The sequence below is a fragment of the Solanum tuberosum genome, unplaced genomic scaffold (assembly GCF_000226075.1).
Source record: "Solanum tuberosum cultivar DM 1-3 516 R44 unplaced genomic scaffold, SolTub_3.0 scf00003, whole genome shotgun sequence".
In the NCBI taxonomy this organism is placed as follows: Eukaryota; Viridiplantae; Streptophyta; class Magnoliopsida; order Solanales; family Solanaceae; genus Solanum; species Solanum tuberosum.
Genome location: NW_006238929.1, coordinates 33,698 through 49,953, shown reverse-complemented (window position 1 = coordinate 49,953; position 16,256 = coordinate 33,698). Strand labels below are relative to the sequence as shown.

The 16,256-nt window shown below is 35.6% G+C and overlaps 1 protein-coding gene across 1 annotated transcript; it reads right to left on the bottom strand.

The window, feature by feature from the left end:
* Nucleotides 1-1,438: 1,438 nt before the first annotated feature.
* On the bottom strand, nucleotides 1,439-14,909 carry LOC102589476 (protein phosphatase 1 regulatory subunit pprA). Its single transcript, XM_006338085.2, has 6 exons — nucleotides 14,540-14,909; nucleotides 7,191-7,421; nucleotides 6,886-7,032; nucleotides 6,659-6,801; nucleotides 6,446-6,560; nucleotides 1,439-1,915 (listed from the first exon to the last, which is right to left on the bottom strand). Exons 1-6 carry the CDS (start codon nucleotides 14,819-14,821, stop codon nucleotides 1,835-1,837), a joined length of 999 nt encoding a protein of 332 aa, XP_006338147.1. The 5' UTR covers nucleotides 14,822-14,909; the 3' UTR covers nucleotides 1,439-1,834.
* Nucleotides 14,910-16,256: the final 1,347 nt, after the last annotated feature.

The following is a 16,256-nucleotide window of genomic DNA, read 5'->3' as shown; positions in this document are numbered from 1 at the left end:
AGGAGACCTCATGAGGTCACATATCTGTCTTATTTTTTAAAATAATGGCGCCCTCATGAGTCGCTATTAACTAATTAAATAAATTTAACAAAGTATAGGGAACTAGGTTTCTTTTAGTAAAAATAAATAATGAAATAGCAACCTTATAATGTCTCTTTTTGTTAAAAAATAATAATATGATAATAATAATAATAATTTTTTTATTATGATTATTATTATTATTATTATTATTTATTTGTTTATCTATATATTTTAACAAAAAGAGACAACAAAAATGTAATATACCGACCTCATGAGATCTCTGATTAGAGACCGGCCCCCAAGGTCTCTTTTTTAGGAAAAAAGACCTGATTACAATTTTCTAAGTGATGATTATATATATATTCTTTACTTTGCATTTGTTAAGTAAAACATAGTGAAAATGCGTAACTTATTTTTTTCTTTTATAGTAATGTTTAGTCATGTAACTGATATTTATATTCGTATTTATTTTTGCATGACTTAGTACTTTTACATTATGACTTATTAATTATCAATATTTATTTTATGCAAGTTTACTATTTTTTTGGTTGAGTATTTTAGTCCAATGTCTTACTCATCTTATAGTACTTCTTTTGTTAATTACGATCCATCATAGATGGTCATATTATACGTGGATTAAAGACATATTTTAAGCGCAAGTCATATGTGTTTTATATGAAGGCTTTATCAAAACAAATACCCGAAAAAGTCTAGGTTTTGGAAAATCCAACTTTCATTTATTTGATTTAGTTTATAAATTTTAAAAATCGATATAATTGATTTGATAATTAAAAATGCAAAACAGTCCAAATTATATACACCCTTACTTTTTATTCCCTTTTAGTAAGAACTTTAGAGATCAATTTGTAGTACCTTCGGAATCAGAGTTACTGTGGTGCAATTTATGGTCTTCAACATATTTTTTGTGTTGAAATTTTTTGTATAGCAACATCAGATACTTCATTAACAAGATCCATGTTTTTTCTATATATTTTTTTAATTTTAAAGTAGGCATTGACAATAAATAATTTGTTATAACATGAAGTTAAACTTAACTATAAAAACTGGTAATTGTCTATATTTGTAATTACGATTTGATAAAACAGAAAAGTAACTAAATAACCTACTAAAACCAATGATAATGCACTAAGACAACTCGTGTTGTTGAGCCACACGTCCTGTTCAGCTTTTCTACCTTGTACTCATGGATAAATTATTATTATTTATTTAGTATAGAAAATGAAGTTCAATGTCTCAAGTTTGACATCCTTTTGTTTGGGTATGTTGTCTGAGAGGACAAATTTTGACATCCTTTTGTTTCTTAGTTGTACATAAATCCTGGATTAATAACAACTTATCTTCCAATCCTAACTAACTATTTGGTATGCGTAGAATTTCTCAAATACGAACATGGGTATCAAAGTTCTGAAAAATTGAATTGACAATAAAATACCATTTTCCCCTTATATTTTCCCTTCAGTTCACAACACACAACACCAAAAGGCGACATTTCCAATTTGGAGGACAAAGATAAGTACAATATTGTTACTCCTTTGTAGTCCGAGGACAAACAAAATAAATGTCTTCAGAGACAGAAAAAAGTAATCAGTAAATGTCATTGGATGCTCTCCATAATTAGGTAGCAGCTACCTGTAATTTCATGTTTTCAGGACCTCGGCATCCTGAAATGATGCCATAACTGGTTTTACAGCATCTCATCAGCTGGACCTCATCGAAAACAATATAAAACTGACAAAAGCGCATTATTCTTGGGGATCAGCATCAACCATGCATAAGATCCACATCCAAGCACCTACGCGTACACTTCAGAATCAATCTGCTCAATGTTTGGGAATATTTGTCTCAAAGTACTTATATAGTTTGGAGATTGTGCCTGCAACCATATTACAATGCATTAGTGAGGTTATCAGAGAAAGCCTTTACCTTTGTGATGTAAAAGATCTCTAATCGATCAAAAAAGATTGAGAAATCTCCTGCGAGCATGAAATGTAAGTTCAACCTATATCGACATGCCAAAAAATATACCAAACACATTCCTAATATAACTTGATTCTGGAAAAAGAAAAAGATTTTCATGATCAAGTCTAGTCTTTAGACAAGTGAGGTAGCTCAAGTGGCCAGAGCATTCCATTTCCGACATAGAGGTCAAGTCTCAGTTACTACTCTCTGTCAATCCATATTTCTAGGATGCCTTTACAAGGTAAGACCCAGTATCCTATCTTGTGGAGTTCAGGATTGATGTATAAATTCTCAGACACAGAGCAAGGTCTCACATTCGCCTGGGTTTGGCCATCTACCAGAATGCAAAAGCACTAGGAACCCAAGTCCATGCTGCTGAAATTTCCAAATGAACAGAGGGTTGGCACACAAATCAAATATAAAGCCCAGCTCATAGATAATGAATCCAGCTTTTCTATCCCGTTGTTCACCCTGCAATTAAAGACAAATCCTTTCCAGCCGTCAGAGTTCAGTCTTACCTTGTTTATCTCTGCCCTTGCAAAGTGTTTCTTTCTGAAATGTTGTGCGTCAAACTCATCAAGCAGGCAACCCAGTGTTGCTTCCATAATTTTGGCTCCAATGCTCAGGATCCACATCTTTGAACTTTTTCCATTGCTTAGGCTTGCATCCTATGTTCAGATTTTATGTAATCTTTCATACCCTTTTAACATGTAGAGCTTTCCTCAGCTTGGAGTTCGACATGCCCTTACAAATTCTTAGCTTAGGTTTCAACACCCACAACTTCTTTGGTTTTAATTAGAGACTACATGCCAAATCTCCATTGTTTGTCTTCAGGCTTGTTTCTTTTTTAAGTATTGAGCTTCTATACCTCAATGTCAAAATGCAAAGCTTTGTATGTTAATTGATAAAAGAAAAGTCATCTCATGGGGATTTCACACTTCCATTCTCAACATATTGGGGTTTCAAAGGAGAATCTTATGTCCTCTATACTTTGGGGTGATTAAAGTAGTTATATCACTCAACCAAGGATGTCTCTAATTCGAAGAGAAATCATCACCAATTGGTGTGTTCATGAGTTGATATTGATGACTTGAATATTCTCTCATCCTTCAGTATCCTGTTTATGCGTTAAATCTAGAAGTTGACAACACTTTTAAGGAGCTGGAGCCAAATAGATAAATTGTTGGAAGTCTAAAAGGAAATATATAGATAATTCACTCTGCATGACACTGTACACTGTACAGAGCAGAAGACAGATCTGCTGGACATTAACCAACCAAGGTACGACACAATTCAATGATGATTTTTGATAAAGCAAGTTTAAGAATTAATGGATTGGCTTACATAGAGATGTACAGGCAGTATAAGGCGGGAAGGGGCCATTTTTTAAAGACTGAAATGTCCAAATCTGAAAATACATCTGAATATTAAGATGTTGTATATAGATTTGAATACTGAACTATTAAGACAGTTTGTTTTCAAAAAGACGGTTTGTTTTCTCAACATTTGAATGTTTATAATTTATCTTTTTAAAAAGTTACTCCGTTTGTCCCAATTTTTGTGGCACACTTACTTTTTTATTATGTCCCAAAAGAGCGACAATTTTCTATATTTAGAAACAATTTGATTTAAAATTTTCCATTTAATGAGATGATATATTTTCAAAAGTCATCAATTTTCTCTTAAACTCCGTGTTCAATAAAAACATGGCCACATAGAGTGGTATGGAGGGAGTAATAAATATTTAAAAATTTAAATACAAATTTGAATATTATATTCTTAGGGGTTGTTTGGTAGAGTATAAGAATAATGTAAAATATAGTGTATTAGTAATGCTTGTATTAGTTATGCTTGCATTAGTTATAATGAGATCTTTCTTATGCAATGTTTGGTTTGGTAGTACTAAAAATATTATGCATTGCATAATTTTTTTTAAAAGATATTTGTTTACAAAAATACAAGCATAATATTTTTAGTGGAGAGTTTTTTTGTAAACAAATATTTTTAGTGGAAAGGATGTGAAAAAGTTTTTGAGGGTCAAATGTGTCTTTATCAATGCTAATGCATGCATTAGAACCCATTGCATTGCTAATGCATAGAAATTCATGGTATTAGTAATACATTCTTCAATACACAATAGAGTGTATTACAAATACAAACATTAGTAATGTATAAGTTAAAAAAGTGTACCAAACAAGATACTAGTAATACACCACGCTAATGCAAGCATTAGTTTCTCCAATACACTCTACCAAACGACCCCTTAAAATATTAGGTAGTAAGGTGTAGTTTGGTGGTGGTATTTGGAGGTGGTGGCTAATACCAGTGGTTGTGCAGAAGGAGTGTTGATGGTAACGGTTGGGAGTGGTGGTGGCGGTGGTGACTGAGATGGTAGAGATGGTTGGTGGTACTAACAAGTGATGGTGGCAGTAGTGTTGGTGGTTGGTAATTGACAATGTTAGTGGTAATCATTGGCAATGGAAATAGTTGTGATGGTGGAGTGGCTAGTGTTTGTGGTCATGGTGATTGGCAGTGATGTTTGACAGTGTGATGGTTAGCAGTGATGTTTGACGGTGTGATGGTGGAGGTCGTTGGCAGTAGTGGTGGTGGTGGTGGTTGTTTGTGATTGTGGGAGTGGTTGGTAATGGTGATTAACAATAATAGTTGTGGTGGTGGTTGGATAGTGGTGACTGGTGGTAGTGGATAGAGTGATGGTTAAAGGTCACTTTCTTAAGAATCTTTAATTGAATAGTGGATAGCCTCTTAAGAGTTTTAAGACTTTGACCACGATTTGAATGACTCGGATCTATTAGACTCATTAAGTGGTTAAATCTTAGAAAAAATAAAATGCACTTAAAGTTGACAATCTTTTGGATGATCAACTCCATGAACAAGTTCTCTTTATGATGATCTCTTCCTCATTCAAAAATATTTGTTATAGTATAAGATTCAGCACAATGATTTAATTTAGAATAGCATTTTTCTCCCTCGCCCAGTCGTAAATAATTGTTTAGGCTTCATTCTCTCAATTTGCTTTTTAGAGCTATGAGCTTCCTTGCAAGTATTTAGTCCGGTCTGCCTTCAATGTCAAAGGAAGACCACCACATCTTTACTTTATGACTAAAACCTTACGTCTCCAACTAGAAATTTTCAAATTTGAAATAAGATTTGGTTAGCTCCCAGTTACCACAATTTTTTAAATAGAAGAGTGGGGTCAGAACTGATTTTGGATAGGATTTCTTGCTTAATATTTCTGAACATATCATCCCAATCCTCAAACAAGAAACCTATCAATTCTAGATAATATTTCCCTTAAACCATGTGTAATTGCCCCTTTCGAGCTGTGGATCAACCAGCTCCATGTCATCAATAAAGTTTGAGAATTGTCATTTGTCTGGTGCTTTTAGTGCAGTTCCTTGTTTTAGAGGAAAATCGAACTATGTTGTAATCACCATTCACCACCTAATACCCAACGTCCAATGAATAAACCCCTCACAGCCCCAATCTCCCACCATACTTCTTGTCTTTCTCTGTTACAGTTGGGAGAATAAATCCTATCATATGTCAATTAAAATACTGAGTTTGAGACACGAATTTGTAGGTCATGGAATATGATCTGGTTGCAACTATCTCCCCCATCCCATATTTTGGTATCCCACCACATTAGAATACTCCCTGGTTCCACTGCCTCCAACTGAGCATATTTGACTCCCCCGCTTACTCATATATCTGCTTAATCTTTTCTCCAATGTCCTCTTATAATTTTATCGCCTGAAAATAAAAGAAACCAGCCTTCCATTTAAGGATTAAGCTAGTTATCACCCTTCTCTTATCTTTGCCATTAAGCCCCCTTCCATGATATTATTTTGATCTTCATTGATCCACGTTCTTCTTCTTGTTGAAATATTTGCCTCAACTTCCATCAATGATTGGATCAATTTCCTTTGAGATGGGGTCTGTAAGAGGACCTGGGACTCATTAAATAATACTGGGCCTGAAGAGGACGTAGCCTCACTTATAGATTAGAGTTTTGGACCAGCAACCCAGCACTTTTAAAATAGTGATCCCTGATTGTTGACATGTGCATCATCCTCCTTATCTGGCTTGAATTTGAAAATAGGGTTAAATATTTCAGATCCCACGTGTGTCTCTCTCTATATCACAGTTGTATCGCTTATCAAGGAATACAAATTCTCGAACAAAAGACAAAGTTTGAACAGAATCTCATGAAAGGATAAAATCACTAATTGGAAGAGAGTGACTCAGACCCATTTCAAGACGAAGGATGTATAATGCAGAAAACCCCTGAAAGAAGTTCGAGATGAAGGAAAAGATCTCCAGAAACAACAAATTCAAGTACAAGCAAATATACAACCTAAAAAAGAGCAAAACAATTGCTGCCAGTTTATACTACAAGTATGCGTTAAGGTTTAAAGACACATACACAGGGATTGCGCTCAAGGTAAATGGTTGTTAGCTTCTCTCTAGTACCGGTAACAGCTTCTTCCAGTCCTTCTAATGATGCTATATTGTTGTCATTAAGCCACAAATCTTCTAGTCTGCAATAAGAAACAAAAAGTGAAGATGAAGATGATGACTAGTCCTGGCATTAGAGGAGTAATTCACACATTTGGAATTGCCAGGAAAAATTTCATACTTAGTCAACTTCTCGATGTCATTAATTTCTGTAAGCTTATTTGCTGATACATCCAAGACCCGCAGGTTTACCAAGGTAGACAAACCTTCCATTTTCGCAATACCATTGTGGCTCAAGTATAATTCTTCAAGGGCAACACATTCCTGCAGATTGAAAAACAACAAAATAACTCACTCTTAAAATGAAGTCGTCTACAATGACAAAGCACAACTGTTAGATATCAGGACCTGAAACCCAATCATGGAAGTTAAACGGTTGCTCTGCAGGCTAATCTTTTTAATGCATTTCAAACCGCACAAATTAACTATTCGAATACGATTGCGTCCAAGCCAAAGCTCTTGTAGATTTTTCAAATTTTCCAGAAGCTCCATAATCTGAATCAAGAAACAAAGCACTTCAAAGGTATCCACGGAGCCAGGGAAGCTACATAGTATACTCACATTTACAAAAACTATTATGATAAAAAATTTACAAGTGTAAACTGTTGATAACTATATAATTTCTTTTGATGTCATCTTCAAGAAAAACTAACCCGTAATCTATTGGACCCAAGTTCGAGTATTTGCAGCTCGTGGAAGTGCTCAATCTCCTCCATCTTGGTGACTTCATTTTTAGACACATATAGTTCTCTGAGTGTACTGGAGACCTTGGACAATCCACTAAGTGATGATATCTCATTGAAAGAAACATCAAATACCAGAAGCTTCTTGAATATCACAACATCGGGAATTTTCTTCAGCTGATTGTCCCTAAGCACTAGCTCCTGGAGAAGACAGTTCCACAGGCATGATTTCAGATAACTTTAACAAGCCTGTTTCTGTCGCATCTACGATCAGATTACCATACAAGAAGCAAACCAGTTGAAAGTTCAAGTCTGAAAATAAGTTGTTGTTACTAAGCATTTTTTAAGCTTAGGTACTTTCAAAGCTTTAAAAAACAAAATTAAAAGGACGAAAAACTGCCAAGTTGTCTCGCTACACACTAGTATTCAACTTGCAGAGGTGAATCTGTTGAGCATCTCTGACTAACCAACACTATAACATCACTAAAAATGCTAAAGAACTTATATTTTCCCTCTCCTAAGATATAGAAACTAAGATCATTTTGTAAAGCAACTTAGACTGAAGAACAGAAGAAAACGACCTTTATATAAGAGATTCAATTCTCTGCCCACATTCCCTCCCATCCTCCGAATTGGAGTGTGAAATTAGGTGGGGAAAAAACACATGACTTAACATACATAAAATTCCAAGATGCACCTAGCAAAGCCCCTCCAACCATGATGGTGATACTAGAAAATGTCTGTTAGAGAGAGAAATGCTCTCAGGCACATTAACCGAGGTAAGAGAAAGACCTTTTCCTTTCTGGCTGAAACCTGGTTTCCCAGTGTCCTTTTTAGAGAATGCAAAGTTTCAGAGCAACATGGGGGAGAACATAGTCTATTTTGCAGCTGGATTCAAGTTATATGATATCACGAGAACCAAATCAAGGACGGATGTATGGTTTGACTTGGTGGAAAGAAGCAGGAGTCTCATGCGTAGAACCACGTTTAGCAAGAAAACCATGGAATGGTTATGTTTTGCATTGCAGGAAGCATCAAAGGACAAAGAAAAGCACATGAGAAGATGGAAGCTTAAGGAACAACATGTTTAGCAGATTTATAAGCATTGTGACAGCCCAAAGAGAACATACGACAGCAAAAACAACATACCCTGTGTACAAGGAGAAAATGTGACAGCACAAAGAGAACATACGACAGCAAAAACAACATACCCTGTGTACAAGGAGAGAACATATCAGTCATTATTATCTAGAGGTTACAATTGATATTGGATGGAGGGATATTGCTATTAAGATCGACAGATCTACTAATGAAGATACAGGGTCATTGATTACAAACATCCCAAGGAAGTATTAACAAAATCGTTGTGATTGACGGAATCGGAAACTGTGAGACTGATCTGCTTGGTAGATGCAAGGTGGGCTTTTTCAACACAATGGATGGAAAGCCAACCTTAGCGGACGTTCGAAGATGGTCTGTAAGCACATGGAAAAACACCTTTGCCGTGAATACATATGATAAGGGGAACAATTTTTTCCTCTTCGGATTCCCAACAAAACACATGGCTGAACATGTTCTACAAGGAGAATGGAGGTGGAAGAAAGAAAAAATCCCTCTGGAGTGGTGGCATCTGTCTTTTGGGTGTTGCTCAGATAGACAGGAAAGACGATATGTGGATTTGATCCATGGGTTTACCTCTGCATTTCAACAAGCCACATGTGGGGTCTGAGGAGAGTGGTATGTGCATTGTATGCAGTTTTACACCTACTTTATGGACGAAAACAATATTCAAAACTGTCGGGGATCACTATGGTGGATGATTGGAAACATAGGAAACGTTTCAGAAACAAAAGAATCACTTGAAATGGGCAAGATAAAAGAGAAGAGTTGATGGGAAGAGTGTCTCAATGAGGTGACAATTGAAGTGAAAAGGCAAAGTTTCATCATACCAATTTGGTTGTGAATTTTGTAATAGCCAGAGAAGAATCACTGTCAAGCTTGGAGGATTGTTGGGTACTTGAGAGAAACAATGAAACTGCTAGGTCAAACAGCTGTAATATAAAGATGGGCTATCACGTGGGTCTTGACGGGTGTAAACAGACCTGCAACTCTCTTTTGCGAAAAGAGACGCATGAACGTAAGGGGGCAGATAGGTGCTGGTCTTTTTATTGGGCTGACCTAGGATACTTCATTTAATAACAGGGAAGTTTCTGATTCCGGTCCAGATTTACTCAAGACACTATAAAATCTAATATCTGTGAAGCATGTGACAAATATGACCGTATAACGGATGAAATAGAGGCTAACATGCAGAACAATGAAAGAGAATTTGGAAACATGGAAATTCAAGACAAGGGAGAAGAAGACCTACAATTTCAGAACTCGAAAGAGTTGGATATACATGAAGATGTTGATAATTAAGAAGCTGGTATGACAAATATTGAAGGGGAGACCCCAAATCTAGATATCCTTGTGAACAGAGGGGACATGCAAATGATTGAAACAAAAATCTTGGGAATATGGACAGTAGAAGAAACTGAACCTCTGAAGATACAAACAATGTAGGGGGGAATTGAAGGGGAACTGGATGTGTCACTTTGGGTATACCTGAATGTGATAAAACTCGGCAAATAATTTGCGGTCAACTTTCAGGGGAGTGAAGAGGAGGCAATGGCTCACTCTTATTAAAATAGACAGTTGCAGACAAGCAAATAGACAATAAGAAGCTTAGCAGCTTGATACCGTATAGTTATTGCAATTTTGAATATCACCCTTGTTCCTGTACAACAGGAGCACTATACTGCATCTCTACTCTTCGGGCATTTTTGACGTCCTAAAGATAACGTTAAACAACTCAGTTAGCCACTCCATACATCCTTTTTCTGTGTTTTCCAAAATTCCACCGGGATCTCGTCTGGCCCGATGGCCCTTCCCCATCTCATCTTACAAATAACCTCCTTCACCCCATCAAACTTTATACCCTACAGTACCAAAAAACTCGACAACTCTCAGAGTGCTCTAAATCGCCGCACAACATTCTTGTCCCCCTCTTCATTCAAGAGTTCATGGAAGTATGCTTGTCATCTTAGTCTAATGTGTGCCTTTTCCATCAATACTTTACCTTCCTTATCTTTGATACACTTTACTTGGTCCTTGTCTCGAGCAGTGTTGTTAAAAACGCTGAAGCGCTCGCTTTAAGCGAGAAGCAAAGCGAGGCGACAGAGTTGCCCTTTAATGCCTTGAATTGAGGCGATAATAAAAAAGTGTCCGCTTCTGTCCCAAAAGCGAGAAGCACGCTTTTTATAAAAGCAAGAAAAACCTCGCTTAAATGAGATAAGCGCTAATTAGGGTTTTTTTTTAATGTCTGTAAATATACTTGCGCATATCTTTCCAATTATTTTCCCTCCTTGGTCGACTGTTGCGACTGCTGCTACAGGTTAGTTCTCTTCTCTTCTTCACTTCTTCTCTTCCTGTTTCTCTACAGTACTGCATATGTTTCTCTTCTTCTCTGGTAACTAGGGTTTTTTTTACTTCAATTTTCTGTTTGTAATGCTACTCAAGTAGTGTTACTCTGTTCTTTTTTCTTCTGATTTGAGGTTCTAAGTTACTGCTCTGTTGCACTGTTCGTAATGTGTATGCTCTGTTGTTTTCTTTTTTTGTTTTGCTGGCTACTGCTATGTTCTTTCTCTATATGTTATGATTTATCAGGATTATTGACTATCTATTTACTTTTTAATCTAAGAATATGTAACCTCTATTCAGTTCTTGATTATTTATCTATACATATTTAATATTTTTTATTTTAATACTAAATACTGTTTTTTTTGAAAAAGTGTGTGCTTCATTTCACACTTAAGCGAGCCCTCGTTGCTCTTTTCCGCTTCTCACTTCCCAAAACACTGGTCTCGAGCCCTCCTCTCTCTCACCTTGGTGAGCATATACAACTTCTTATCCCCCACCTTTATCCTGAAGTTCCTCGTACAAGCATTCAAATGCTACCGTTGTAACAACTAACTTCGTTTCCTTCTTTGTCGCCTTATACCTCACCCTACTTACCCTCGTTTCCTCCTCGTATTTGCTGTCCACCAACTCCATATAAGCAGCCTTCGTGGCTTTCACTTTCCCTTAGACTGTTCCATCCACCACCAATCCCCCTCCAACATTACCCCTCGAGACTCTCAACACCTCTCTAGCTACTTCATTAATGCAATCAGATGTCCTATCCCCCCTACTACCAGCATCCCCACTACTCCCTCATCTCCTACGATTTGGCAATTTACAAGTCACACCACTTGATTCTTAATAGATATACAAGGCTCTCTTCCTCTTAATCACTAAATCCATTGCCAAACGCTTATGTTGGATAATAAGATACTCACTCGAGATATCCTTGCAGTCCTTACATAAACTTCTATCACACATTCTAAGGAGTAAGTAATCTATGTGAGTCTTAGCCATTGTACTCCGTAAGATCAACATGTGATCAGTGGCCAAGACTCATATAAATTACTTACTCCATAGAACATGTGATATTAAGTACTGTAAGGCTACTCGAGTGAGCATCTTATATAAGCTCTTGCCAATGGATTTTGAGATTAAGAGGAAGAGGAAGTTAAGGGTCTTTTATGACCTATCGAGGATGTAGGAATTGGAAATAAGGACACCAACCATGTTGGTGGGGAAACAAATCCCGGACATTGTCTGAATGCAAAGGACGAGTACAATTTTCTAGTTTGTCATCTCTCTTTCCACTTTCTCTATGGCTCCTAATCATCCATCAATATAATAACAATCGACACCCAAAGACTTAGCCCAATAAGTAGTTATAGGGAACTAAGTGCATCCTTGATACAAAGGACTTTGTTGAAGGATGCATAACCACTGTTAGACTAGCAAGGATGGAGGCTATGGAAACCAATAAGTTAATAAAGAACAACAAGGGTCACATGAAGTACAAGCTTTATGAGGGCCACTGAGAACAGGATGCCAGGGAGCTCCTCAATAGGGAGGGAGGAAAACAAGAAGGAGCAAGTGGGAAATCTTTCACAAAATAAATTCACACATGGAGTTAATAGGAATTGGAGAGAAAAGGGAGGTACAAAATAACATTTTGGATACTAAAGCTCCAAAAAAATGTCTTTTGACTTGGTGCACTGTGCATGATGCAATTTTAACAGTAGATAATTTAGGGTGACAGCGAATAGTTACAAGTTAGTGCTTTCTATGCAGGCACGGGAAGGATATAAATCATACATCACTATATTAAAATTTTACTGCTATATTAGGTGATTTCTTTATTTAACATATCACGATGTTCTTAAGAATTATTTTTTTTATGACAAGGGAAACTCGCAGCCGCTATTCTTTGGGTGCGCACAAGATAAAACCCTCACTCCTATGCAATAGCTCGCAAACCACACAAGAGAGGTAACCCGCACTAGGCTCACCCTTGCTTTCGCTGGCAAGGGGTTTCGAACTTGAGACCTCCAACATGGAAGTCCCAAGCTCAAACAACTGGGCCACCCCAAAGGGTAGTGTTCTTAAGAATATTGACAAGCTAGAGGTTATAGAAAATTTGAAGGTAAAGTAAGGTAACTTAGAGAATGACACCAATGTGCTTCTTTAGGATCATACGGATAGAAAGAAACAGGAGATTATTTATTATCAAAAGAAATAGGAAATAATTCCAAAATAATGTAAGAGGTTTGTACTCAGTTCTTTTTCTTCTTTATAATGCTAGTTCTCCGGCCAGCTAGCGTCCATAAGTTTGTTTTTATTTCATTATACCTTTGGCATAAGAAGAGAATCTATTTTGTATAGAGAATTGGGTTAACCTGATAAATATGTGGTCGAGCAACACAAACATTATGAACATATTTTTCAAGTAGACTTGGTAGTCCATTAAAGGAATATTTCTGGCTTATCAAAAATAATAAACAAACCCTAAAATTGTAATCTTTCAATCATGGCTCAGTAAGGTTTATCAATGTTATCCAAAAGAAGCCTACACTACTTAAATATAATTTAGGTTAGATAGGCAATTGCAGTATCACTGAACTGCATTAAATATTAATCAGTGTTGTAACCATACTGATAAGGTTAGACAAGAAACTACCATTGTTTCAGTATTTTATCTGGATCAATGAGTATGCAGTTATAACGCATGCAAATATACTGAAAATTTTATCTAATTTAATGCTTCAGTAAAAAAGTTTCACTATTTCTATTTGAAGATCATCGTTATCATTGGAAGAAAAATATTATCCAAATGCACATCCATTCAATCAACATAAAATTTTAATGGTGTAATTAATATGAAAGTAATCCCCTTAAATAGTAATCAAAATCTTTAAAAAAAAATCTTATGGTACATCAATATTATGAACCAATTAAAGCCTACATCACTTCCAATTACATAGTAGGTTAGATAGCAAGTTGCGTTTTGTGTTGCTCGGACTCTGCAAAAATGTTGCCGCATCCATGTCGGGTCCTCCAAAATGCCCTGTTTTTGAAGACCGAGCAACATAGGTTGTGGAATCATTGAATTCACAAATCAAAGTGCAAGCTAGGCTAGTACTACCAACCATACAGATAGCCAAAGATTCATCATTGTCTCTTTCTAAGCAGTTTTAGCTCATAAGGTTATCTTTTTCTACGTAAACCTATCAATCAGTCAACTAAGTCTCAATTCCAACTCAATTGAGGTCTACTGTATAAATCCTCTACATCGACTCCTCTATTCAGGTGTATTTATTTTTATACTAACTGATTTTCTACAAAACTCGCTCTTATCCCTACACAGGCATTCAAGTCAAAACCAAAATAAATGGACTCCGGCAAACACCAGCCTTAATATAGGTGAAACAACAATCGTCAGTTTCCATTGTATTCTATTCTTAACTAAATTTGAATGAAGTTGGGAGAAACAATAGGCCTTTTTGAGACAATATTTCTTCATGTGATTTGAGGTATACATTTTGCTCTTTTATCATGGGCATCTGTGGAACAATTCTACCAAAATTTAAAATCCACTTGTAATTTAAAGGTAATCTTCATTCTAACCGCCAAAATCCAAGATTTCTTGAGCAACTAAATGCTGCCAACAAAATCAATAAATGAACTAGACCTCTGTCCAAATTAGTTCTGTTTAGGGCTATTCAGGTTCATTTTCAATCCACTGTGTGTGCCGTGTGGTATATGACATTTATTTTGATGTTCAAAATTTGTTTCATCAGTTAAATACTGCAATCCAATTTGCAAATCAACAAGTATTATGGTAATAAATCCGCAAGTTGACATGTACAGTGAATAATACATACCTCGAGGTGAGAAATGAGTTGCCAAGAGGAAAGAGGCTCAACGGCGGCATCGGTTATGAGGTTCTGACGAAGAGAGAGTTTCTTGAGGTTAGGGAGTTGGCCAATACGGGGGTCTAAAGCAGACAAACGATTCGTTGTCAAGTCTAACTCGGTGAGACTTGGAGGAAGCTCCACTGAGTCCAGATCGTGAAGCTGGAAACTCGTAAGATCAAGGACCGTTGCTGATTCCGACATTGTATCGCTACTAGGTTTTTCATCGGAGTTGTCACTTTGATTTTCCATTAACGGGGTTTGTTATTTTCTCCGTAAACGGCTGCCGCACCTCCACCTCTTCCTTATGCCTTTCCTCTTCCTTTATTAGGAGCCTTCCTTCAAGTTTTTCGTACTTAAATTATGCCCCAAACTTAAAATATTATTCAAGAAAACATTCTTCAAATATTTAAAATTAAACATTTTTCATCCTTCTATTAGATATCGTCAAAAAATTATGGGATCCTACAAAAACATGAGCATTTCACGTGACTATCAACAAAAGTCTTCATGTATAACTTCATTACCTTCTATAAGAAGTTCTTGAAAGAAATATTAAAAATCTTAGACATTATTTCTTATTGAAATAAAAAATGTTTGGAACGTGTGTGGATACACATCTGCTCTTTTTCTTATTTAGTAATAAAATGAAGCTGAAGCTTAATTATCTTCACATTTTTCATAGCCAAACTGTATTTAAATCAATAAATTTTTGGGTCAATCTGAAATTAAAGTGATCAAAATATTGTTTATGTCTCGCATTTGAGTTTCATTCTACATTATTAGAAGCTGAAGTCTCCAACAAGCGTCGCTTCTAGCATATTCAATTGAGAAGAAACATATTTCAATTAATAATATTTTTAATATCAAATTACATAAAAGTAAATGAAAAAAAAACTATCAAATTAAAAGATCTTGCATAATGCTAAACTCAATTATCGAACAAGTTCATGATAGTATTTTTGGCGTATCTAAGAATAATAATTACGAATGGATGACTTGATTTGTGGGATCAGTTAGTTTTCTGATAAATTCAAGTAGAAGGGTGAAAATTGTTCACTTTCAAATATTTGAAGGATTTTTTCTGCTAAAAATAATACTTTAAGGATGTAATTTAAGTTTAGGTATAGTTTAAGGGTGATTTTGGTCAATATAGTAAAAGTAAATTACTACTTACCCTATTTCTTTTTCTTTCTTTTGAGTAATAGCTTGTAAACTATAAAAATGGAAAAGAAACTAAAATATACTTCAACTATTTGAATTGATACAAAATTACCATTTGTCTATTTTTCAGCTTTCATACCTATGATGTCAACCTTTTGGCTCAAACGTACTCTTATTTTCTAACGGGTTGCACTCATAAGGTGGATGAGAGGACAATATTGTACCAAATCTCATAGTTTAAGAATATTTTAGGCACTTATCCATTAAAATAATTTAAAATCACTTAATATATGTGCTCATATGATTAACCTAATTTCGAGTTTCATAGTAAAATCACTTCATTCCCCCTACTTACTCTCTCTTTTACTTTTTCTTTTCTTTTTGGATCGTGACCATTATTTTAAATTTAATTTTTTTAAAACTTATGACAAAACAATGGAGAAAAAAGAAGGAAAATAACGAGGAAATTTATATAGAAATAATTGATTTAATAAAAGATAATTCAATAACATTTTTTCTTTTG